Source organism: Tinamus guttatus, unplaced genomic scaffold (assembly GCF_059628265.1).
Source record: "Tinamus guttatus ecotype Peru unplaced genomic scaffold, ASM5962826v1 Tinamus_guttatus_pri_ptg000403l, whole genome shotgun sequence".
Taxonomy (NCBI): Eukaryota; Metazoa; Chordata; class Aves; order Tinamiformes; family Tinamidae; genus Tinamus; species Tinamus guttatus.
In genome coordinates, this window is record NW_028288937.1 from 916,986 (window position 1) to 943,555 (window position 26,570).

Consider the following 26,570-nt stretch of genomic DNA (forward strand, 5'->3'; position numbering starts at 1 on the left):
TGAGGAGGTAGAAGGTAGAAGTCACCTCAGTATCAATCTGAACCCTGTAACTCAAGTTTGTGGCTGCCTGCCAGGCAAAGAGCAAACCAAAGTATCTCTTTATCCACATTATTTTCACAGCCTGACGATGCATTCATTAAGGGAGAAGAACACTTTTTCCTCCTGTGGTCGAAATGGCACAAGAAATCGTTCCCTCCATTAAAGGCAAGATCATTTTTCACTGACTGACATGAACAAAATAGGTTCAGGGATCAGTTTTCCAAGATTCAAAGGCTCTTAGGTTCAATATCATTATTTTTAGCTTCAGTAGATTTCATACTCTGCAGGACCTTAGATAAGTGTTCTGATGCCACAAATCTGATAGTATTTTAAGAGCTAGGAATGGCTAAATTAAAAGTATGTCTATGAGGGACACTCTGAAGTTGAGTCACTCTGAAATCCAAGATGTTGCACATATCTGAACCAATATGTGTGCTCAGTCAGGACAAATCCTTAGCTGTACAGGAGGCAGTCAAGGGAACTAACACTGCAAAGACATACAAATATCTGCAGCTAGAAAACAGAATTCCTTATCTTAACTTTCTGCCTGTTTCAAGTCCAAGTTGTGAAATTCAAAGTCTTTCCTAAGCAGAAAATACTTCAGCTTGTCTTAGCATGGAAAAATCTGTAATCCACACAGATAAAGGTGGGAAGCTACTACTGCCAAACACTCATCAAAACTCCTGATGATAGTTCCAAAAAGGAGAGAAAAGCTAGAACTCCCTGACAGCTCTTTAAAAAAAAAAAAAAAAAGGCCTCCTGCAAACCCACCTTATCAAGATACAGAAGCAGAAATCCCAAAGGTTGACAGTTCCAAATGCATCTGGAAAAGTCAAAACACAAATGGGGATGACCAGAGATAATGCAGAACATCATCCTTTGATAAATCTACAGAGGTTACAAAGCTACAAAATGAATTTTAGATTTCTTTTCTCCTCTGAGTAAAGAAAAAAAGGGAAAGAAAAATCTTTTCTTTCGCTGCTTGTTTGGTCATTGTCAACTCCATTAAGCGCTTTCTCATTCAAGGATTTCTTATGAACAGTGTCTCTAATGGGAGAGAAGCTCTGTACTGAATGTACTGTACGAGTAAGACATTTTCCCCAAACTTCTGCAGCAACCTTTTACAATTATTTGGTTGGAAGCACATTGGGCTAAGTGAACCCAAAAGAAATCTAAAGACGAGCAGCAACACTTAAAATTGATTTGGATCCAACTTTTCAGGTGAAACATAAGAATGACTGGCATTCAGATAAGAAGAATATCACATATTACAAAACTGCAAAAGGTCTTTGGTTAAGCCCATATTCCTTGCAAACGACAGGCTGTTTAGAGACGCCTTTTTGCCAAGAAAGTAGTATCTCAACTGAGAAATTAACAAATTCCTTCAGCTTTAAGACAACTCTAATCTTTTTGCATGGTACATCTGTTTGCTTTTCTGCAGGGAAATTGAAGCACCCTTCTCTCTTTCCTCACTGATAGCTGTTCTTATATTTGACAGAGAGAAAAAAAAAATTTTGTTTAGTTCAATTGGCAGAGCGCTTCTTAGAGTTCCTTAATTAGTTACTACCTCTTAAAAATCAGGATGTGTTTCAAAAGATGAAAACAAACAAACAAAAAAACCCACCCTACTTTGGGATTTTCAGCAGGAAGGAAGGAGGAGGAGAAATGAATGAAATTGAGGTTTGGCTGTCTCAGTTTAACTATATGCTAATGACAGTACACTACTGAAAATACCCCAGCCAAACGAGCCACTTCACATATTCAACTAATGTCTGCAAATCTTTGTTCTGCATAGCCTAAAAGCCAGTTGTGCTCCTGTAGTATTTACCTGTGCAGCTACAGAATGAGAATTTTGAGGAGAAAAAAACAAAAACACATTTCCCATGGCAAAAAACCCACACTTTTATTAGAAAAACACTAATCTTTAGAAACATACATTAACTTACATACATTAACTATTACACTCAGATGTCAGCAGATCATAAGTACTTCATACTTCACGAGAATCATTTATCTGATACTGTGTATCAAAATTTGCTTTGAAATAAATGGATAGCATGGACTTACGCTCATCTATTGGTTTACCAAAAAATGCATGAAAAAATTATCACAAGTGGCTATTTGTCCTGTGTTTTCATGGTATTTTCACATCTACCTAGAGGCAAAAATGTTTCAGATCCTGCAAGGCAGGATCTTTATTTTTAAAACATCAAACTTTTACCATAAATTCCACTTAATTTCCACTCAAGTTGCTGTTTACATGAAATCTAAAGGACTGTGGCCTTGACTGCTGCTAGATTTGAAGAACAGGCAGAGGTGTTAGTGGAAAACAACCTATAATAAAAGTACCGTCTCCCCAGACTACAAAGCAAGCCAAATGCTGCTAGAATAGATTCATCATCAACGAGCAAAAGAAAACATCTCTAGTGCAACACAGACTCACACACACACATAAGGCCCAAAACAAATATATACATATGCACAAAGAAAACCCTAGGTTTTATAAAATTTGTATATTATTTCAAGAATAACACCAGTTTCAACCACTTGTGTCTTAAAGGCCTATTTTTTTCTAAGCTCTACACAGTTCCAACATTAAGTTTAGACTTGTTAGCATAAAACAAACCCATTTCCTCCCAGGAAAGCCCTCCTACAGACGAAACTTCAAACTTGGACTTAGCAATCCCCTTCAAAGTGTTAGCATACAGCAGCAAAACAAGCAAGGATATTGAAGAAGAGCAGTTCTAAAGCAGACTACATGGTAAACTAATAACAAGGATGGATGCCAGGGATGGCATATCAAGTCTCAGTCAACTAAATAATTAGGAAAAATGAAAAGATGGCAAAATCACTGCTTTCATATGAATTATCTTGTTCTTTTTACATAACAATGGATAGAATAGCTTGCTCTAGGTATTTATTATTTCAGTATTTGTTTTTTTTTCTAAAAGTTACCTTGAATCTATCTTTTGAAAGACAATAAAGAGATTCAGAAACATTTCAAAGTAATTTTAACATTACCATTTAAAACTATTTGAATTAAACCCCTTATTAGGATATTTCTAATAAACACCTTAGGTAAACATTACTCCCCAGAGTGTATAACCCATAACAACAGTACAGAAGAACTGCAGTCATATAAGTGTACTTAAAGTATTCATAATAATGTTCCTACTTACGTTTCTGTGTCTGAAACTAATGACTCATTATTACACACATCATTGAAGGTATGAAGTTGGTTCTATAGTTAAAAAGAGGAAGAAAAAATTAAAATTTTATCTAAACATTTTGTGAGGTAGCTTTCTTATATTTAAAAAAGTAATAATGACAGTAAACAGTTTTCCTAAGTACTATCAAATTTTCTAAACAAAACCTTCAAAAGTATTTAAATAGCAAGCATCCTATTAGATAAGTGGGATCACTTTATCAACCTTTCTTTCACCTAACCCATCAAACGGTATTAGGAGACACTACCCACCTCTAAAATCAAAGCAAGGCATCTACCATTAGTGTTCTACATGGATTTTTATGAAAAAAAATGAAACATATACACTGGAAACTAATGCTTCAGGATGACTTTCCCTGTTATTGGAACACCCACTAGAACAAAAGGTTTCTTTAACCATATTATAAGCATTTAAAGTTTATCAAACTGGAGAAGGAAAATTACATATTTTAAAATAAAATGACACCCTGAGAGGTATCTGAACAGTTAAATTCAAGTCTTCACAGGGAACCTCCCACACACACACACACACACACACACAGAAAAAAGGCTTTTGTAAAAATTACGTCTATTTTCCAGACTAAACATCCTGGGCTTACATAGCATCTTCAACCTTGAAGTTTGTAACCACATTCATTTACCAAAAAATTAGGGGATTTTAAATTAAATAGGAATTTTGTTCACGTTGCCAAAATGCCTTGCTAATATACTTGAAGGTTCAAAATTTAGGAGGTTATTTTTGAGGAATTTGCATTTTTTATGGCATTACCTTACAGGTATTTACTGGAATAAAACACGCTTTTTTTCTCCATAGGTGAATGAACTCTATGCTTCAGAAGTCCAAGTGACTTAAAATAGTACTAAAAGAATTCCCTACCACTCATTGTCAATTATTTCAATCTCCTACTACTGTCAACTAAAATACATTCAACTAATTTAGGCCAAAATAGTTTGTGGAGTTCGTTTCATTAATAAAAAAGCAAAGCTGTCTTTAAGAGTGAGAGATGGGTATCAGTCGAAGCCTAGGGCAAGGCAGCATCGGAAGTCTGGGCTCTTTCAGTGTCAGAGGTTTACGGGGAGGAGGGTGAACAGGAAACTATCAGTCCTGAGAATTCAAAATGCCAGTTGTGCACACAAATTTCAGATGCATGTTTTGTTGAAAACTTCTAGAACTGTCAATTACACTGACAAAGCATATTTGTTATGTATCTAATATGTAGAATTTCTTTAGTATTTAATGAATTACTGCGTGCCCTTTCTCCACAGACATGGTCTCAATAAAAGCTCATGAAACAGCCAAATCATTGTATGACAAAACTTGACACTCTTTGCTCCAATAACCTTTGTTTTCTTCTGCACCTGTGAGCCTAAGGAATCTTATCTAGAAGTCACAAATTTCGAATGGCCAAAAAATACCAGCAGAATTCCCTTTCCTGCAGCGTCACCAGCATTCCAGTTATGCAGACTTTGCACTCTGTTCTTTACTTGTGCATGGTATATTGAAATTATGCAATAAATTATTCTTTTGGCTTTCAAGAAAAGTTAAAGACATAACAATGTGAATGTTTGAAATTCAAATTAAACTTCTTGGATAGCTTCCTCAAAACATCTATTTTTTTTCTCTGTTGAAATAAGGCAAGTTCATATATGCTGTAATTCAGGAGAAGCTCACTTCCTGCAGTTTTTATAAAAAGATTTATTCATGTGTAATCTTAAGAATTTTCTGGGAAAAAGATATTTTAGAAGAACAAAATTTACAATATGATTTAAAATGAATGATACACGAGAGCCTGTTTACACAGTTATTAATAGATATTTTCAAACTAAACACACCCAGGAATGAAAAAACTGGTCAAATTAAACTCCATGAAGGAATTATCCTGAATGTATAGAATTTGATCAAAGAAAGGAAGATGGGAAGGACCACCAGTTTTCTGGAATCTCTTTTTCCCCTTCTCAGAAAATATTTCAAAAGGCAACTGAAAGACCGAAAGAGTACTGAACTATTATCGATTTTAAACTCATGGTCACATAATAATCTGAATTTCCCAAATTAAATTCTGATATGAAGGAATTCTGACAAAGAGTAGGGTTTTTTTTAATCTTTGAATTTTCAGTTGTGTATTTTTAAAACAATTTTAGCTATAGCCCTCTACAACCCAACAGTGTAATACAAGGCACATGTAGGATAGCATGGCATAATGACCTGCCACTTTTTTCCATTCACATCCTGACGTTTTTTTCCACTTCATGTTTGGTTTCCATGAAATGTCAGACGGAATAACAGATTTCACATTTTTTATGGTATTTGAAACATCATAAGAAACTGAAGAGAACTTGACTAATCCAGCAAGAATGCATTAGTTAAAAAAGTACCAAAGTGTTCAGCAAAGAAACATCATCCACCAAAGCTGAGAACACAAAAGAATCTCGCTAGCTACCATGGTCTTCAGGCTTGGGCATCGGAGGAGACCAATGCAGAGACACCCATGCACAAGTAAAGTCCCTGAATATGAATTCGCTGAATTTGTTCAGGAAAAAATCAACCATGTTATGTTTGCATTTGCACTCATGCGCAGAACCAGATGAAAATGGATTAAAAAACTGAAAGATGAAGGATGCTGAGATCAGTTACCAATAATACTCATTTTCACACATTGATGTTTCTCTAAAACCAGAAGAGCAAGAAAAGGATAAGAAAACTATTTGTGAATTAACAGTAGAGAGAGAAGAGTAGCTGAACAATCTGGATTGACAACGGGGAAATGAAATCAAAGAGAAACAAGGTGTTAAAAATAATTAAAAAAAAGCTTCAGGTATATCTTGTTTTACATTTTGCTGTTTTTTTCTGTAGCTATTTCCAACTTCATATTCAACCACTCAAATTTCCACTTCGCTAAAATTAACTTACATGTGTCTCTTCAACCTTGTTTTGTAAATAAGAACTTTTAGTCAGATGATATGAGACATTATTTGTACATTGCTCTTCGGAAGAAGCAAGTCTATATTTGGTGGTAAGCAAATATAATCCCTGTATGCCATACAGCATGTATTCTGCAAGTCTCAAGAGGCTCCGTGAAACTGAAAGGTTTAATTTTAGGACTGGTCATGTTACCTGTCAGACAGAAAAAAAAATCTTTTGGCAGACACAAATCAAATTAACACCTCCTTGTTAGAAGACATGCATCTGTTTAGGGTCACTGACGTCTTTGGTCAAAGATTTGCATCTCCTCAATGAGAACAAAAGTATCCTTTTCTTGTAAGAGGAGTAGCTAGTCATGCCACAAAAGTTATCTGAACAATCTGATTTGATCTCGTGAGTAAAATTAGAAATCTATATGCGTCAACTTTCCACATTAGTTTTCAGAAGTATATTTTTTTGCAATACAGTGTATTTCAAAGTTTACACTTTTTAATATTCAGCAAATAATTTGACAGTTTTCCTTCAATCTTCGTATCTATCTGAAAAATAAAAGCGAAGAACTGTTTCAAGGCTAAATGTTCAGCTTTTGGCAAATGACAGTCCAGGAAAGGAAAACACTTTGCAGCTGCAGGTATCTTAGTTGTGAAGTCTTAAATACAAAGCAGGAAGCTGAAATTGTGTTCACTGGAAAGAACACCTCAATGAAATTACTTTGACAAATTTTATCCATCAAGGTATTTATAGAAAAAAAAGAAACTCAAGAAAAGTCGGCACTAAGGTACATGTGTAACAGAGGAAGACTTTACAGAAGTTCTTTTCGAAAAGAGGAAAGAAAATGTCAATAAAATAGGCAGCCCAGCTTCTCTGAATTTTGGTTCAAATTTTGTGCTTAGATTTGCACAAATCTGGAAATTAAAATCATCCCAGGCAAGACATACAGAACTAAATAAAAGAATACACTTTTCAAGCTCAAAAGTCAAAGGAGATAAAGCAAAAGATGTTTCCAAAGACATTTTAAGATCTCTTAAAAAAAAAAAAAAAAAGGGAGAAAACTTCTATCTTTTAATTAAAAAGAGCAAAGTCTCAGAGTTCCACAGCAGCTTTTGGTACCATTAATTTAAAACAGACTCAATAAGTTACCAACAAACAATATTTCAGTTTTACAAGCTGAAGCCATTTTTCTTTCATCTAAAGTAAGTAGAAATTTTACTTCGGGTAAGCCTGTTACGAAAAATCTTACATTTTTTACAGTAACATTCATCTATCATAAAAGATCAAAATTTGCTATAACCATTTAAAATTATACAATTTCACACTTTAAAATGACACATATGAATGAAAAATAATCGAATGATGCATTCTTATTTGAAGAATTTATTTTGGTAATGAAATTCTACTTCCTACTTGGAATTCTACTTTAAAAACAATGATACTGAAAATTTTATTTTCCAAACTGTGCAGAAAAAATTGAAACTATTTACATGCCAACTAATTGCCATGGTTTAAAAGATATCTGCCAGATAGATCTATAACTGCAAAAAATAATAAAGCACATGTTGAGGAAAAATATTTCTGCCTAAGACTTTACCAACTCTTAAAATTTCTTATTACACAAAAGGAACTCAGAACATTCATTTTTGGTTAAAAGAACAATAGTCTGATGGGAAATACAGGTGATTTTTAAATTAGCATTTATAATTGTAATGTTAGAGAAGGAAGAAGAACCAAAATTTAAGAAAATTTGCTTTGTATTTACTGACACTCTGTGACTGCCAGAGTCACTGAGTGATACCAGTAAGTCAGAATGGGAGATGCTAAATGTGCTCAGAAAATAATACATATCTTAAAGAGAACGTTTTTATTCATTCTAGCATAGTGCGTTCCTATTCACTACTTTGTACATTAAATAAACATGACAATATGATCCAAAAAGACCAAATTTTAAATACAGTGTAAGACTAAACATAAAATCCAAAAGACAAAAACTGATTAAAAAAAAAATCACTTTTCACCTTCTGTACAACTATCTCTGTATGACTGTGAATACATATACAGGAAACAATGACAGACGGAACATGCATAAAGCATCCTGACTGGTGCAATACAGAGTATTTCAATGGGAAAGAGAATAGTGCTGAGTTTTGTTTTTAATCTATTTCTATTTGATGCTAAATATATTTACCTATTCACTTTAGTCTTTTCCTACCTGAAGGAAAGCTGTCTCTTGAGAAACAGCCTATACTAATCAAACAGGAAAAAGAAGTACGTACAATAAAAAGAAGTACGTACAATAAAAAGAAGCAGCTAACTAAAGTCAAGACACTATAAAGGCAAAAATCGAAACAGATTGAAAGCCTTTATAAACAATAAACATAGCTTTGTAAGGGGATCCAATTTCAACATGGCTGTCAAAAAACATGGTTATAATACAGTTGCATTTGGTAAATTGTTAAGGAAGCATGTTCCAATTTCACATTCTGAGAAATGTAGTTCTTGGTCATTGCTCTCAATGAACTCTTATGTTCATAAAAATGATTATGACTTCCTAAGATTGTTTTTAAGAGGATTCTGCTGCTTTTTACACGTTAACAAAACCCAAACAACAGAACAATAGCTTTTAAAACACAAAAGGAAACACATATTATTTATATTTTAAAAATTCTTACTGTGATTTGACTCAGTCCAGCCAATCTCATTGTTAGAGTTGGAGACATAAAGTATTTAAACGCAAGATCAAGACTTTCTTTATCAAAACACAAGGCTGTATCCAACGGTTCTTTAACTGTGCTCCACATTAAATCTGCCATGTTCCGGGCTGCACTCTGTCGCAACTCCTGGTCTGACAGTTTACATAAATACCTGGAATAAATTACAAATGGAAAAAACAGAGGGTATGATTCAAAATAGAACATACATAAAACTCTCCCTCCTGGATCAGTATCTTGATAATAAATATAGATTTCCAGTAAATATAAGGGTATTTAAATTATTACTATTAATAATATATGAAGAGCTGAGACACCGGAAACCAAAAACACCAGAAAACAGGAACAGAATTATGTAGAATATTTAAAACTCTATACAAGTAAACATGATTCTGATCTTAAACCTTTTCAGATGGTTTTAACTAGAAAAAAAGATCTCCAAAAATTGACACACACCATGCATGTGGTTCTTTAGAAATGCAAGTTGGGAGCCTAAGCCTCCTATCTGTTTCATGGGAAGGTGGCCTCCCCAAAAAGCTGCCCTGTGGCCATTTCCTGTTCCATCCCAACTCTCCACAAAATCCAAGTGTCACAATTCACCCAACATTAACATCCTGTAGAACTGAACATCATGAAACCATTAATGGACAACAAGCAGCACTCCGGCAGACCCCTCAGTGCAGTGAGAGTCCTCTGCAGATGAGTGTGTCCCTGCTTGTAATCTCCACTACAGAACAAAAAAAAAGTTATAATAGCACAATCTGGTCCTGATCCAATTAGCAGAAATGTGACACATGCACATTTTTTCTGCCATAACCTCAGGTGATCATGTTCATGCTGAGGTACTCTCTGAGTCTACGCTATGACTTTCCTAACAGGAATGCACAGCAGATTCTTCTACTGACAGTTATTATAAACTGTAAAGATGCACCATAAGCACTAGCAAGGATCCGACAAATCTCACAAAGACACTAAAAGTGATTAAGAATTTTAAACAGTTGTGTTCCTCCCAATGGAAAGATCTCAGATAGGGGGTCATGCGATCATGCTAGTGAATTGCAATGCAGATCAACTCTGCACGCGGGAAGCACATGGAAAAATTCATTTATGGAAACTAACATATAGAAATTAGCACAATTTCAGTCATACCTAAACTACTGCTAAATCAATCTACACCATGAAAATCAATACTGAAATGCTTGTAAAGTTCATATATAAAACACTGACACAGAGGAGTCTCTTCTAACTCAATTCTAAATGAGAAAAAATGTTTAGAAATAAGCCTTCATGAATTTAATTTAAAGCAGATAAACATGAAAGGTATACACAAGGTTACCATATTTTTTGTGTATGTAATTCAGTGTTTTTAAGTTTTGACTACATCTGAACTAGATTTAACTACACAAAAATGTACTAAAAATCCATTTGTTTCACAGCTTAAATTTGGATCCATCACTGCAAGACTGCCCAAATGTATGCTTTCATCTATTAAAAAACACAGAAAGCTACACTTAAACTACACTTAGCAACATTTATAAACCAGCATGCCTTTGCATTTATATCATACAAGCACTAGTAAATTTTGAAAAATGAAAATACGGGCCCTTGCTCTTATTTAGACTGTGGTCCTTTTTCACAGTTCCTGCACGGAAGCTGGAAAGTAAACATACTTCAGTGACACTTAACACTGTCAAACAAAGCAAAAAGACTTCAGTGCAAATAATGACAGCGACAGCAGATCTACGATAGAAAGTACAGATAAATAGCAGAAGGACAAAAGAAGGACCAAGTAACCAGATCCTTCGTTGATATTAAATATGAAATTGGTCTTTTCATATGGAGCACTGGAAAACAGAAAATGGTTAGAGTAATGCTTTTCTGCTATGATTTTTATTTAAAAAACAACAAAAAAAGGCAGTTAACAGGAAGGGAATACTCATTTGAAAAAGTGCAGCAGCAAACCAGACCCAGTAACATATCTCTGAGAGAAGTTATGCTCTAATGAAAAAAATCATTGGTCCATGTTAGAAAACATAATCATCTCAATATAATTACCAGCATCCTTAGACCAGATTTTATCTCCCCATTTTTCTATGCAAACTGTATTCAGCGCTGGTTCCCGAACATCTTCAATGTTCGTAACATTCATAAAGTGATTGTTTCGTGAACGATTTCTAGAGATCTTAAGGACGTTAACAGGAACTGTATGAATTTTCTCAATTAGGAATTTTCAGATTCTGTGTATGTCTATATACGACAGCTGTAGAGTGATTATGTGCAAGAGAGACAAAGATAGACAGAGCCCTACACGCACAGGAAGAAGGAGGCTTTTGTGGCTTTTTGGGTTTCAGTGACAGGAAATACAGGTGAAATTGCGTTTCACCTCAAATCTTGCTTAGTCTACAAAGTTTGGTGGAATAACCATACTAATCTACACAATTTAAAAAAGCCTTTTTGATTGTAATGCAACTGTACCAGTATAGACCTTCCTTTGTTCATAAAATTGACTCCAGAGAAATATTTAAGTTCTTTCAGTCCATTTATATATGCATTTTCAGTGCATTCAGTCCAATTTTGCACCACACCTGTGTCACGTTTTATTATATTATCACTAGGATAGTGCTTTAAAAAAACATTTATAGTAACTGAAACTCCAGCACAGATCAAGAAAGAAAAATACTTCAAGAATAAAATCTGTTTTGCTAAGGCCCTTCAGAAAGCTACAGAGAAAAGGGCACTTTTAGCCAGTTACGCCGCACTTTAACTAAGATCGTTTAGCATAACTGGGTTATTCTGAGGAAGATAACACACTTGGGTTTTTACGACCAAGACAGAATCTACATGAGAAAATTTATGGACGCTGGTATGTTGATCAAAAATCAAATATGATCACATCTCTTTACTGCCAGGATTAATTCTACAAAAATGTTCTGAGCAGACAAAGCCTTATTTTAATTGTGGAAAGACAAAGTGTCCGGAACACCTCTGTATCAATACACTTGGTTCATTTCATGCTTTTACCAGTAGAACTTTTTTTTTTTTTAATGAAATCTTTACATAGCATTGCCAGCTAACAGATACCCTTCCTTATCCTGTGTAATTCTAAATTTGCTGCATTGCCTTGCATATGAACAGTGGTACTGCAGCAAGGCAAAAGACTTATTTAGTCCAAAATCTTCTCTCTAAAAGTGGATGAAGGTTATATCCTACATATAAGAAATGTGAACTTATTTACTACTGTGAATTTATCTCTCTTTCCATTTATACTTTTGGATTCCTCCACAGCCTGTGTCAGTTACTTTCACAATTACATTTGCCTGAAAAAAATCTCTTTCCATTCCTTTTAAGTCTGCTCCCTGAGGACAGTATTGCATGCACTCTATTGTTTCTTGAAAACAAGAATAATCATTCCATATTGTCTTCGTATCATTCACATAACTGTCAACTCTCTCAAAAGAAATCCTAGATACTGTCTCCCCTCTCCCCCATCAGCACCGTTCTTTATCTTTTACCTTCTTGGTCACCCATGCCATCATCTAGCTAGTTCCCCTCTAATGCTCTGTGAGATGGATTGCTCAGCAAGGTATACAAGATATAAATGTGAATATGTGATTGATTCATACAATGGCTTAAAAATAGCATCTATTTTTACCTCAGTCTTTTTTATTTTAATTCCTGAATTTTTGTCTTTGCTGTCTTTGCAGAGCATTAAGTCTCAAAGCACTATATGAATGACGCGTCAGTAACTATGATCCAGGAAAACAGACATCATAGACATGGTTGCATAAATGTAACTTGGAAACAAACATACCACTTCCATACATAAAGGACAGTCTCTATATGTATAGAAGCTGTCCTATCAGCCTGATACACTTAAAAAAAATGCTGAATATATATTATATATTCTCAAACCATACTCATTTTAAAAATTCAGTTTTATTCAACTGAAACAGTATTTAAATTTGCTTTTAGAAGGGATGGAGAGAGTCCAGCTTGAAATATCCTGCTTTATTTTAGCATAATGCTTAAAATCGCATCTCATGCTTCAGGACTTTGGGTACTCGTCTGTGAAATAATCTTTTTTTTCATAATATGACTCTCTTTGGACCACAGCTGCAGAAAAGGTATCAAGAAGAGTAATTCTGTGCTCCTCAGGGAAATGAAGAATCCACCTGAGTGCCCAGCTATTGTCTCCTGACTTTCTTATTCTTTGCACCTGTTGCATAAATCTTCAGATATTACGAGAAGTGAAATATTTTGTGTAATTGAAAACTTTTATCACAAGAGCTTATTACAGGAGTTTTTTTATGACATTTAGTGGCAAGGAATGCTACTAAGTCTTGGGCAGTCCTATTAAACTTGATTTTTAAAGAAAGATGTTTTTAAGCAGACATAACCTGAAAAGATTTGGACTTCTGTAATGTGGAGAAATCCTGGATCTCCTATCCAGATTCAGTTGTAGGAAAAGAAAATAGATTAAATATCCCTTTCATTCACTAAACTTTTGATGTTTTCTATGATGAAATCGTATATCAATGCTACCTTATCGTTATTTTAAATAATAGTAACAGACTTTGAGGTCATCATTTATAGCAAGAAATTGCTGACAAATTACACATTAAATAATATACAAGCATTTCTACGGGTAAAATAGTGGGGAAGAGCTGAAGAGAAAACAAGGAGAAAAATCTATTTACTAACATCACACTGATTTTATCTACAGTTACAAAAAAAAAAAAAACACACACAAAAAAACTTTAACAACTGTAAGCACTAAAGAGGAGGACAAGCAAAGGAAGATGAATAACTAAGCTGCAGAGGGTTTTTCTATGTCACTCAAGTTCCTTCACACTAGCCCAGCTCTAACTGTTCATCTTTCCGTGCTGTCCTCCATGCACTGCAAGAGGAGGAGAAAGGCTCAAGTACAAAATCCCAGGCACACAAACATCCACTAGCACAACATGTATGGGGAAGAGCACTTAAAGATCCCCTGTATTTCCATGATTGCTCCCTAGAATGCTTCATGATTAATAATCACTTTAATTAGATTTCAAAGATAACTCTTCAATAATACAGTAGTACAGTAGGATTGCCAAGTCAAGATCAGTTTAAGAAAAGACTGGAATACTCTTGTCTGCTGATACCATTTTGCTAGAGAATGTTATAGGAAGATTGATAGTCAAGCAGCCAAGCAATACTAACTTTTATATCATCAAAATTCTTCGCAACTGAAAAACAGACTAGTTTTTTAAACATGAAACGTAGTTGGGATCCTCACCATTTTTGGTACTTTTTTGATGCCAATGTATTTTTATTGTTAAGAGCGTGATTTTATACTGGTATTGTTAACATCAAATAACCCATACAGACACATTTATTGATATCAGAATTTTGCTATGACTATTATAAGCCCATTTCTAACAGTACAACAGAACCCTGGAGGATTTGTGGGCCCATGGGCTGATGCAAGAGCAGCGGCCTTTTAGGCAGTCTAGAACAAGAAAGTTTAAGGTTGGGATATCAGCAGGAGAAACAGCAGAGACACTTTCCCCTCCTTGCCCCCAGCAGAGCAGATACACATTTCATCATCTACTACTGGATTTTTAATATTGTCCGAATACCACCAATAAAAATAAATGGTTGTGTAAATAAACATATTTGTGAGTACTTTAAATATATTTGTAAGTACTTCAATTTTGAAGCATTGTTCATGCTAGGCAGCTTGATAAAAAGAAAATCATTGGGACTGGATATAATTAAACACAAAAAAGTGTGAGTAGACTTTGGATCACACTTCAGTTCCTGCCAGCTGGAAATAAGAACTTCAAAATGTGAAGCGGTGTTAAAACTCAGTGAAATTTAGTGTATAAAATTTCAACGATTACAAATTGCTCTTCTCTTCACACAGTCTCATTGCAAATTTTCTGCAACTTCATGAAGATAACACAGGAAACAAACTGTACTACAATGGATCCTGATACAACATGTTAGAACTGGGCTCCGTCCCCTATTAAAAATGTCATTATCAAGATTGATTTGGTATTTTCATCAGGTAGATGGAAGGAGCTACCCCAACCTAACTCTAAACAACACCTTCACTCTGCTTATTGAAGTAATAGAGACAGAGCTTGAACAATTAGAAAGTATAGTACCCAAAATTATAAATAGGAGCTGTCAGAAGTCCCACGAGAAAATACTCTTAAATTAAAAATTTACCTGATAACATAAGTCCTAAAGGGTATAATGTGCTGCATGACAGCAGGGATGTGTAGCCATATTCTGATCTATAATGCAAAAACATAAATAGATAAAAGTTTCATTAATGACATTTATTGAGAATTATAAAAATGATATATTGCTAGTACATTTGCACATGCAACATCACTTTAAAAAAGGCTTTATTGTTTTTCATGTGAATTTTTAAAACTGTTAATTTTCTGATTCTGAAGAATGTTTGTGACTTGTTTCAACAAAAGTTGCATCTTTTCTTCTAATTAACTAGAAAATATAAATTTACTATGAATGGAATTACACTGCACACTTATTTCTGAACTTTTTTCCGCAGTAGGAAAAGCTTTTTCTTTTTTAAAAAGAAAAAAATCTAAGATAAATTGATTCCATTTTTTTCTGTTTCTTGTGAAGCTCTCCTAAATCAAGGAAAATTATTTGACTTGTGTTGATCTTTTGCTTTTTAGGCCTTATATACTCTATAAAATTATATTTTATACTAGTGACTAAGAGCAGTTTTTTTTTTACTACTGTACTTGCATTTGTGGGTTTACCATGCTGCCTTTACCACTTACACAGAAACATGTTCTGGAAAAAAAATATATGCAGAAATAAAGAAAATAAACAAACTGCTGTGAGAAAAAGAGGACCAACCAAACTACTTACACTGGCAAAGTTAGAAGTTCCATCTGCATTTCAAAAAGGAATGCTGAGCCTGTTAAACCTGTTACAGAAAGACAACTACGTGCCAGGTAAGGGATCTAGCAAAGATGAAACATTAGCAGCTGTTACTACAACTAACATAATTTGAATTGTGCACACATAAGTGTGTGAACAGTCAAAGTGGTAATGTCAATCTATAGCTCCAAGCTTGTTCTTACAAGAAAGTTTAATCTTTGCAAGCTATGCAATAGATTCTGGCTACGGAATAAATTCTCACCAGGAATTTGGAAAATTCTGTATGCAAAATATTCTAAACTCTCATTCTTGCTAGCAGAAAACAGCATTTAATCCATGGAATTAGTCAAATATTTTTGATTCAATTAAAAAAAATCATTTTTTTATTTATTAAAACAATGCCACTATATCACACAGCAATGATACTAACCAATTTTGCAAGACAAACCTGTCAAATCTTCATATTGTCAAAAAGAAAAGCCACATTTGGAGTAAGCTGCTGATCCTACTGGCATTCTCAAAAAAAAGAGACTAATTTGCCAAATGCAGAGATTGCAACTAGAAGATGCTTGTTTGAGAAACAATAATTAAGATTTTGACACAGAATTGCAAGGATCACTATTTGTATTCAAACACTATTTGTATTCAGACACCATGATTCCAACACGACAATGTGCTCTTTTCCATATGCAAGCACAGAACAAATAAGCAAATAGCTTTCCTTGTGCAACAGAAGTAGGAAATGTTTTTTAGTTTGATTTTGTAGATTTAATTGGCTGTAGCAATTTTTAATCTCTATTAATTCAGACTTTTAAAGCCATTTCATCCATGTGGATTCTCGCAGTACATATGACATTTCTTCTCTGAACTGAATTAACTAATTATTTTCCATGCAAAAAATAAAAATATTTTTATCACAAATTCAAATATGAATCCACTAAATTAGACAAAATGATTGTTTACCAAAAAAGTCGTAACTCTTATCACACTTCTTAATGCTTCCGCCTGCTTTTAAAATTATGTATTTAATGTATTTTCTATTCTCAAACTTCAGAATGTTTTTTAATTATTTGTTTTTATAGTTAACTCATTTGTAAAAGGTAGTTGCTCTCTCAACACCTTTACTTAGTAGGCAAAATTAAAGTAGTACTTGGAAATCCTCAGCACTACTTTTATTAGTTCTTAGTTCTATCAGAAACTATTCCTCTACAAGATGCCTGAAGCTGAAAGAATCCAAAAGTAAGTAAGGATAAGGTTTCTCAGTCAGGATGAAAGCCTCCACAGAACAAGGTGGAGGTCCCAACTTTCTCTGCAGCTCCTGCAGCTCTTCCTTAAGGAGACCAGCAGAATATCAGGCAATAAAGTATGCAATATTAAACAGAGCAAAGAGCATGAAATATGAAATGGGAAGAAAGGAGGAAACAAACTAAAAACCCCAATCTGACTAAAAAAGGTAACACAGAACTGTCCCAAGGAGTGGTCCTACCACAGCACAGGTTGCTAAAAAAGCATCCTGCAGAGGCACAAGCTGGAGGAAGCCTCGGAGCAGAGCTAGCCGCTGCCCGGGTGAAGCAAACGACATTTCTCACGTTTGCCAGCTTTCTCATTCCAAACGTTAACTTGTTTTAACGTGAATATTTAGTCAAACTAGATTTGCTGAACAGAAAATTTCAAGGACACATCTTTTCAATGACTTTTAAAATGTTCTCTATATGAATAAGACACCAGGACCCAGAAACAAGGAGCTCAGCTGCCCTGCATACCTTTCTACTTTGTGGTAGTGCTCTTCCTTTTACGTGCACCTTTAGAGTACAGTCATTGAGAGCTTCAGCTTCCTTTGTGGAATAAGCAGAGCAAATGCTTTTCATACAACTATGCAACCCTGTCTAATAAAAACTGAAAGTTTTTGAATGCCATCAAATGATTTTTTTGACTTTAATTTACCTTCTCAAGCTTCTTTCACCTATTCTTCTTCCCAGAGCTCAGCATTAAGCCTAACCTTTTAAAGAGGGATGTTTGAGTCTCACCGCACTACCACCTTCCTCAAAAATATTTTTGAAACACTTGGGGTGGCAGTTAAAACCTTACTCCCATCACAGAGTTTTAATTAAATCCTAGCTTTCATGTTTCTAGAATTTTTTTGCAATAATGACTACTTTACTAAAAAAAGAAAGATTATATCAACGTTAGAAGTTTAAGTGCCACTGCAGAGATAAATACGTTTTTTTTTTTTTTCTTCACATCAACAAGATGAAATTATTTTATCAAAAAAAAATGCTGCCTCATCTGGAGCTAATACTCATGCTGTATTCTAATCAGAAGCGTTACTGGCAAGTAATGCTACTTAGAGTGACACCAAATGCTGGCAGTGGATGAATAAAGCATAGCACACATAAAACATGACCTTACACTTTCCATAGTGAACTTAGAGATAAAATCTAAGAAATGGATTTTTCTAAGACAGCTTTCCTCGTATCTCCCTGACTTGTATGGACTTGCCAGCAAAGCCAGAAAGAGTTCACAAGAAAGACTCTGGTTGAATAGTAAATGATGCAACGCTGGAAAAGGCAAAATAAGCAGTACTACTTCGGATGATGAGTTGCATTGAATTTTACTTTAACTGATAGTTTTAACCATAGCTTTCATCTAAGAGAGCCCTACATCATGGGTAAGCCTAAAACCTATTAAACAAGAGATCCGCAAAATTGACTGATTTGGAGAAAGAAACTTTGCTGAGGTACAATTGGTGTTAGGGGACATCTACAAGAATTTGGAAAAGAAAGTTCTTATGGAGAAAGATAAGACTTCAAAAAAGGAGAAAGGAGAAAGAAAACAGTAGCAATTTAAACAAACACTGGCAAAGGACACCTAGAACATGGGATCTGCAGACAGTGCTGGTTAAAAAAAAAGCTGGTGTGACAGGGAGCTGCCTGATTCAATGACTGAAACTTACTTATAAAACTGGAATAACCTACAAGACCATGTATTTTCAGTAAGTGGCTTCATGAAGACTGTTAAAATCATTTCTTAAACCTGGAACAAAACTCTGAAGTTTGGGGGAAAGGGAGTGTCACAAATTTTCCTCTTACTGCAGACATTACTGTCCCCAACTCACACACAGCTGACTGTGATACCACCACACTCAAATTCCATCTGGTCTGCTCACATGTTTATACTCTATTTCACTTAAAATATGCAAAATAATTTGAACAATATAACTCCTTATTTTCTATCTCAGCTTCTTTTAACTTAATTGTGTTAGAATGTTAACACAGCTGATAACACAGCAGCAAAAGATACCAGTGGGCTGCACTAACAACAGCTAGAGACAGGAGGCACATGAGGTTAGACAGACAGGGCCAGAGGAGAACATAGCTCCAGTTTAAGGTATAGAGGTCCTGCACAATCCTCCTGTTTAAGATCACAAGCAGTGAGCATCCCATGGCTTTACTCATCTGCTCCCTCACCGTACAAGTCAAGAACCCTCACACCAAAAAAGAAAAGGAGTAAGTGGCACCAGTACAGAGGGACTTGCTTTCAATCACCCATTCCTTCTACGCAGACACATTTCAGTCCTTATCTGGAACATCGTAACGGCATTCTGGCTGGTTAGTAACAGCAGCAAGAAAGGAGATATGTGGAAGCAAGGATCTCATTTTAAGTAGTTTATATTAGGACAAAATAATTGCAAAATTATGTTTAATTCACTCCACGAAGTCTTAACATAAATTATTATTTTCCTTTACATCCATAAGACTTCTTCACCACTTCATCTTCTCACATTACATTGAATTCTTATATGTCCTTCTTAAGAGATGAGTTTTGTCTCCTTCAAATCTTCACTAAAATTAATATATAATTTTGCTAGTCAAAAATTGTTATTATTTCAAAACATACAAATGAAGGCTATATTCTAGAACTAAATGAAAATAAAAGGTAGTTCCCTCAATGTTATAAATACATATAATATGATATAAAAATCACAATAAATGAGAGGCAGAGAGAGGCACAGGCTCCTTCTTTGCACCTTACAGGAATTAGCTAAAGAGGTAATAAAGGTTGAAGCAGGTTAAAACATATCCATGACAATTTCAAAGACAAAAATGACCTCAGGCAACAACATCAATGTCCAGGAACATCAAAATAATCTAAATTTGCAAGTAAGTTATGAGCCTACAGGAAATGTACAGGGTTCAGATGATGGAATATTGACCAGTGACCCTCATATTTTTAACAAGGAAAATACTACAGTGTTTTTGTCCCTCCCTGCTCCTACTGAACTCTTTTGAAGTTCAGTCTTTTTACTTTTTATGTTAATTAAAGTAAAGAATTTGAGACAATACTTACATTAGATACCACTGTAATAAATGCATGTGCTATAAGAAATGGCAGTGTCTCCGGGGTTCCATATTCAAAACAATCCTTCATGAGGGAAAGGCCATTTTTTCCACAAAAGAGACAAACATAACGAAGCAAGTGCAATGGTACTTCTACATCCTACAGAAAGGAAGAAAAAAAAATCCAGTCATACACATATATGGAATCCAAAACAAGACACATTAAAATTACACAAATCTATACAGAAAATTGAATAAGACTATTCTAAGTTGCTAAGAAATATTTATCTATTTAAAAATAGAAACAGATGTGACTTACATTCATATCACAAAATGCCCCTAATATATTGCTTTCTTGAGCAGAAATATCCTGTTCAAAAAGAGAAAAACTAAAATTAGCTAACAGAAGGAATAAAACCTCATTTGTAGCACAAAATACAGCTGACTTAACAGACATCACAAGCCAACTAACAGAAACCTAAAACAACAGATTTTTAGGAAGCCAGAAGCTCAAGCTTTGCTCAACTTTCACACTACAAAACTTAATCAGTTCATTAATTCACCTGTATTAAGCCATACTTACAAGCACTTTTGGGTATAAATACACACTTACAATATTATCTCAGGAATCTCTCTCACCACTACATACCAACACCATTTTCTTTTCCCAACAGAAACACTACAAAGGTGGAAGCTAGCTCCAGACCAGCCTAGGAATTACAAAACAGGATGAATCTAGATGCTTTGGAATGTAAATGTTTTCATAAAATGAGACGTCTACCCAAACATCAGAATTCAGGTGACCCAATAGGCAGTAAGTTCTATGGATCTAGACTTAGTGACACAGAAGATTAAACCATGAAATTACTCATTCCTATCAGAATGTTAAAATTCTTCAGTTCTAACTACCATATTCCTTTATATATATATATATATAAAAGAAAACATCTACAATAGAATAAGTACCTAATACTCTTTAAAGAAAAAATATAATTAAAAGGGAGTGTGGGGAGGAAATCACCTCACTCTGTCAATTTGTTAAGTATTTGCTGTGACAAGAAATACGTTTTCTAAAAGCAATACATTGAAATGGATTTGGAAAAGATAACTTTTTCCCTTTAATGTCCACATCATGCACTTGTTGGGTAGTCTAAACCAGGATTTTCTTCATTTAATCAGTCATACGTAGTGGATGCATCCTGCATATGGCTGAGGGCAAAAAAGCACTCACACGATCATAAAACATGACTGTAAAACCATAGCTAGCTATGGATACTTGCAGGTAGTTAAAACACACATTCTTCTCCTTTTCCATCTCTCCATGACAAACACCCAGTCTCATATTCATAAATCAAATACAGATTAAACACACAGTTAATTTAAGCAAATTTCCCTGCATCTATATCAAATACCTCTGAGGTGGAATGTTTCCTAAAATTATACTACAGGATGGTGAAGGTAAGCAATGCTGGGTGAACTGAGTACAATAAACATATTTGTATCTATTCAGTGCTCATATGGTAGCTAAGCACTTATTTTTTTTTTCTGTTGAACACTAGGTCATGACTAAACTCAGAATAGTCTAAGTTATTTTTAAATCCACTTTGAAGCCACTAGTGATATGTTTTCAAGTTCTAAGTAGCAAGATAGGGCATTCAGTGCTCTGCTCATGAGAACAGCAGAAACAGCAAGAGTACATTTATTGCTGAAATACAGTTCTTAAAAGTGTAAGAGTCAGAAACTGAAAGAGATATATTGTAGCAATCCTGCAAAGCTTACTAGAGATGTGGTGTTTGACAGACAACCTGGCAATGTGACTTCTGCACCTGCAGTTGTGGAACAGAACAGTCGGAAACTCCGCATTCCTGAAGCTCAATTTTATAGCCAAGGAAGTAAGAGAACTCCTCCTGAGAGTCTAATATGGTATTAAAATAAAATAAAATATCCCTACCCCCAGCTGAAACATACTGAGGTCTGGCATGCACACAACTGTGGAAGGAACTTAACCAGCAACAACTTCCAAGAAAAGATTTAGTTGAAAATGAGAACCAGAGATGGCACCATTCCAAAGAAGCAGAGGACTGCAGATATCTACACAAGTGACTTTTCTCCTTCACTTTATGTTTTCATGAGCTATTAACATTTGGCTAACTCCCCTAAGATTCATTCCTGTCTGGAGAAATTTTAGGATAACGCAAAGTTTTCTAGAAGTTTGTTTTTCCTCTGAAATGTCCATTGAAGACATTAAATGGGCTGCATGGAATGAGCATGAAAAGAAAAACTGGGTGCATGGATTTTCAAGTCCCCTGCTGACAAGCTGTCTTGAAAGGACTAATTCCAAACCATAAAAAATTCTCAAAAATCCAAATATATTTATAAAACATTTTCATAGAGCACATTTTAATGATGCAAAAACGAACACCACAATCTCTCCTTGGGCACCAAAAACATTGGTAGGTTTCAATAGAAGCAAATGGCATATTTCCAGTTACTATCACCACAAGAGTTCATTCTTCAATGTTTATGGCCCTACTAGTCATCCTCCAATTGTCTGCAACCAATTGTGCTGTTCCAGAATCTCAAAATTAGCAGAAAAACATTTTTCCTTAGGCTTCCAAATAGCATGAGACAAACAGTCTGTGTACACACATTCATATTACTGAAGTCACAACTCTATGCTTGCCCATTCTCATCAGAATCAGATCATCAGGTCTACATTTCTAGTAAGTAACACATGCTGGATTTACTCTAAAAGACAATTCCACTGTCCTCAAATGTAGAGCATAGAAACATCATAGAAATCTGCTTAAGGCCCCGTTTCCTTTGCTGCCTGAACTCCACGGTTCAAGGCAGCTCCTGCTATCGGGGGCCTACCCTCCTCCTTGGTTCTCCACCAGGCTTCCATGCTCTTCACGTTCTCCCTTTAAAATCAGAAGAGGCACATGACTACTACTATAGACAGAAAAGTGTGTAAGAACCCAAAAAACATTCTCAATCCCTATCAGTTAAGGGTATCTAAGGTCTGGTCATACAGAAGCAAACATCCTTTTGTCTTGTTTTGCTGTTATTTTCAATCCGGTTCTGTAATCTCCTTAAAGGAGTATTTTTTTTTTCCTCTTTAAGAACATTTTCCCCTCCATATGATGGTCAAAGGTCTAGAGTGGTAAGCACCTGGGTAAGAGGATCAGACTTCAAGATTTGTCTGCTGTCATTAAGAACAAAGTAAGGTTTTGGAAGCCTAGGCAGAGTGAAGACTAATAGTAATAGGAGCAGCTAATTGCCACCAGTAGATAATACTGTGTGAAAGCCCTAGAGCTGTAATTTTTAAATGACAGTCTGGTTGGACAGTTCTAGACAAAACACATGTGAAACCCTGCTGGACATGATGACTCAATAAGGTTGCACAAATTCATCTCAAGAAACTGGGGCAAGCAGTTTATGAACTCAGCAAAAGTGAAGGTTGGAGTATATTTTGTATGAGGAAATTTCCCTTTTTCCAGGGCAAAGGGACCACTTGGTAGAGAAGCTACACTTCAATTTCTCCCAACTCTTGGCAGATTTGGTCTCTTCAGGAATGCACTTAGTTTATATGCATAGACAGCACACTTCAAACAGGAGTTTTTGCTTTATGCTTCCTTGAGGACTGAGGCAAGTCTGAGCTGAAAAACCACAATCCCATTGCTGAGAATAATAAACCGTCTCAATCTGGTTACTATGTGTCCTAGACTGAAAACTAAAGCTAGGTTTTGAATCTCAGTGAATACGTTATTCATGGTAGTAGGTTTTTATGACATTAAAATAGCTAACATTACTACTTCACAGTAACAGTATCCCAGGGTTTCCTAAGTATAGGAGATCTTAACTGGTGAGAAAAATGACAGCTATTGAAACTTGGAACTATGAACATTCCCTCCACCCCTCCCCCCCCAAACACACACCCCCACACCAAAGAAAATAAGAAAAATGCACACCACAGAGTAGACATTTTGAGACAAGCTAGCAAACCCCTGTAATCAATACCTGGAAACTTAAAAGTCTAGCACAAAGTCAAAATACTTTTATCTCACTACTCTCAGGGCAGTGTTTCTCAGCATCACTTCTTAGTATTACACATTTTTTACTACACCTAATGAATAAATATATTCAAGAATGTAAATTATCAACAAATCTACTGCAGATTTGTGCCTTTATGTCTGTGAATCAAGTGAAAAAAATGTTCCATCATGCATTTTTGAGATTATCATCATTGGAAAGCTATTTTTTAAAAAAAGAAAAAATAGATGATCTCTCTAAAGTTCTGTGCTCATACATAGAAAAGTTTTTCCAAAATTATCTGTAGTATGTTCCTATGAAGCTGGCTTCAGCAGATGTCCCACAAGAACACAAAGCTAAATCACATAAGCTGACATTGATTTTTTTTCCAACTGACAGGACAGACACTACAGTTTCTTCTTGCAGCAGCTGACTGTAGATTTATTTACATATGGTGAAAGTTTGAGAGAGATTAGGTGAGTCAAAATTAAGGATGTTATATGAAATGCACAAGTCCTGCCTTTGTATCATTTTTCTTTAAACATATATTTGTAAAATAGTCTATGCTAATCTAAACTCAAAGGTCTTGGCAGAAGGCACGAGACCAAATCTAGCCCACCAAAGGAAGTCCTATGCCACTCATCCTTCCATAGGATAGATCAGCTAAATAAATCGGCAGATAAAGCAGGATCCATTTTTCAAGGATTAACTTTATCTCCTGATCATCCTAGCGCACACAAGAAATGGAGGATGACTTTTTTCAGTTTGAACTGAAGTTTAAAAAGTAAGCTGAGTAGTTAACTGAGTAGTTAACTGAGTGCTCCAGCAGACTCTGAAACTCTAAAAATTAATAAGTTTAAAAGAAAGAGATGGATTGTTTGGGATAACTGTAGTATATTCCATTTTGTGACTTCTTCAGGCATTTATTGGATAGAATGTTTCTTCCTATAGCTAAATATCTCTCTCTCTTTGCATACAATACTGTGCAGGAATTGTTTATTAACAGACTATCATAAATTGAATGAAAAACCAACCTTTCCAAGAACTATATTGTTTAAACTAGAAAAGGCTAACACTATAATGAAACTATGAATTAAACATTTGCAGGAGTTTTGAAAGTGTGTTTTTTTTTTCCTTCAACAGAAAACACGGAAAATGTGAATAGCAGCAATAACAATATTACAGAGGAAAAACCAGCATCACAGAACAAAGTTACATTTGTAGAAGTCAATGACTCCATCAATTAAAAAGCTATTCTAACAAGAAAGTTTGGTCTTGCAGAAAGTTTAGTTTATGTATCTTTGCTCCTAGAACCATCAATTTTAATGAAAAGAAATGAGTAAACTATTAATGGGTTACCTTCTGGAAGAAAGGCTTCGCTATAGTCCCCTTTTTGCCTTCCTGTTATTTAAACAGTACAACAATTCAGTGTACAGTTCCATCCAACACTTATCAATATCTTACCTATAACAATTAAGCATATTTTAAAGAAAGCGTAAGAGTATGTGTCATTTAAAAATTATCTCTGACAAGTTCTACTGAAGTCAACAGGAGAGCTGAATTTGCCCATCCTGTTTGAAAGCAACTATCACCAAACACACACAGTCTACCCATTAATAAAAGCAAATAACCTTTCACAAAATTATTAAATATACACATAATAAGATATACCTCTATTGTGGGATGAGTATTATGCTTATAAGCAGTGTACAGTGGAAACTGAATCTGAAAGATTTTTGCCACACACAGCAAGAGTTTTTCCTTCTCATCAGTGCTCCATAAGCTAAAAGCATCAGTGTTCTTTGCAGAGTCCTCGTCTGCCAGGATACAAGTTCTTGCAGAATCTAATTTTTTCTCTATAGATTTTTGCCGTTCTCCATTTTCTTCTTCATGAGACTCTCTTTCTACATTCAGGGGCTCATCAGCTTGATTATTCTGATCTTGCCATGTTGAATCTATATTAATAGTGCAATGTTTACAGAGCTGGTCCCGCAGAGCTTGAACTTGGCCAATCACTAAGTTAATAAGCGCACAGACTACTTGGTTAAAGATCTCCAAATGCTTATACTCCTTGAAACAGCACAGACATTGTCTGCAAGAAAACAGAAATAAGTAAATAAATAAAAATTCCTGAAATCGCTCAAGTCAGAACAGCAAGAACGATCATCTCATGAAGACTGTCTCAGTATGGAGCTAACAAGGGGAAAGACAAATTTGAATATTAAAGCAACTGACCGAAAGGTGCACGTTAAAACATTTTCAACAAAATACGTGACAAACTCATAAAAGCAAGGAAACCCAAGTGAAATAGACTTTACCCAACAGCTAATTAGAGTCACAAAGACCTCCTTAAATTCTATGAACATCCTGTTATTTTCTAATACTCACAAAAAAAACTAAAG

General features: G+C 35.0%; 1 protein-coding gene across 1 annotated transcript in view; it reads right to left on the bottom strand.

Moving 5' to 3' along the window:
* USP34 (ubiquitin specific peptidase 34) overlaps window positions 1–26,570 on the bottom strand; it is a 137,342-nt gene that overhangs the window by 90,037 nt on the left and 20,735 nt on the right. Inside the window, exons 3-9 of the mRNA XM_088531283.1 lie at window positions 25,840–26,260; window positions 25,528–25,569; window positions 20,456–20,506; window positions 20,147–20,296; window positions 15,110–15,177; window positions 8,855–9,047; window positions 3,219–3,280 (exon numbers count right to left, since the gene is read on the bottom strand). Coding sequence (XP_088387409.1) covers window positions 3,219–3,280; window positions 8,855–9,047; window positions 15,110–15,177; window positions 20,147–20,296; window positions 20,456–20,506; window positions 25,528–25,569; window positions 25,840–26,260 — 987 coding nt within the window. The remainder of the gene's footprint in view (window positions 1–3,218; window positions 3,281–8,854; window positions 9,048–15,109; window positions 15,178–20,146; window positions 20,297–20,455; window positions 20,507–25,527; window positions 25,570–25,839; window positions 26,261–26,570) is intronic.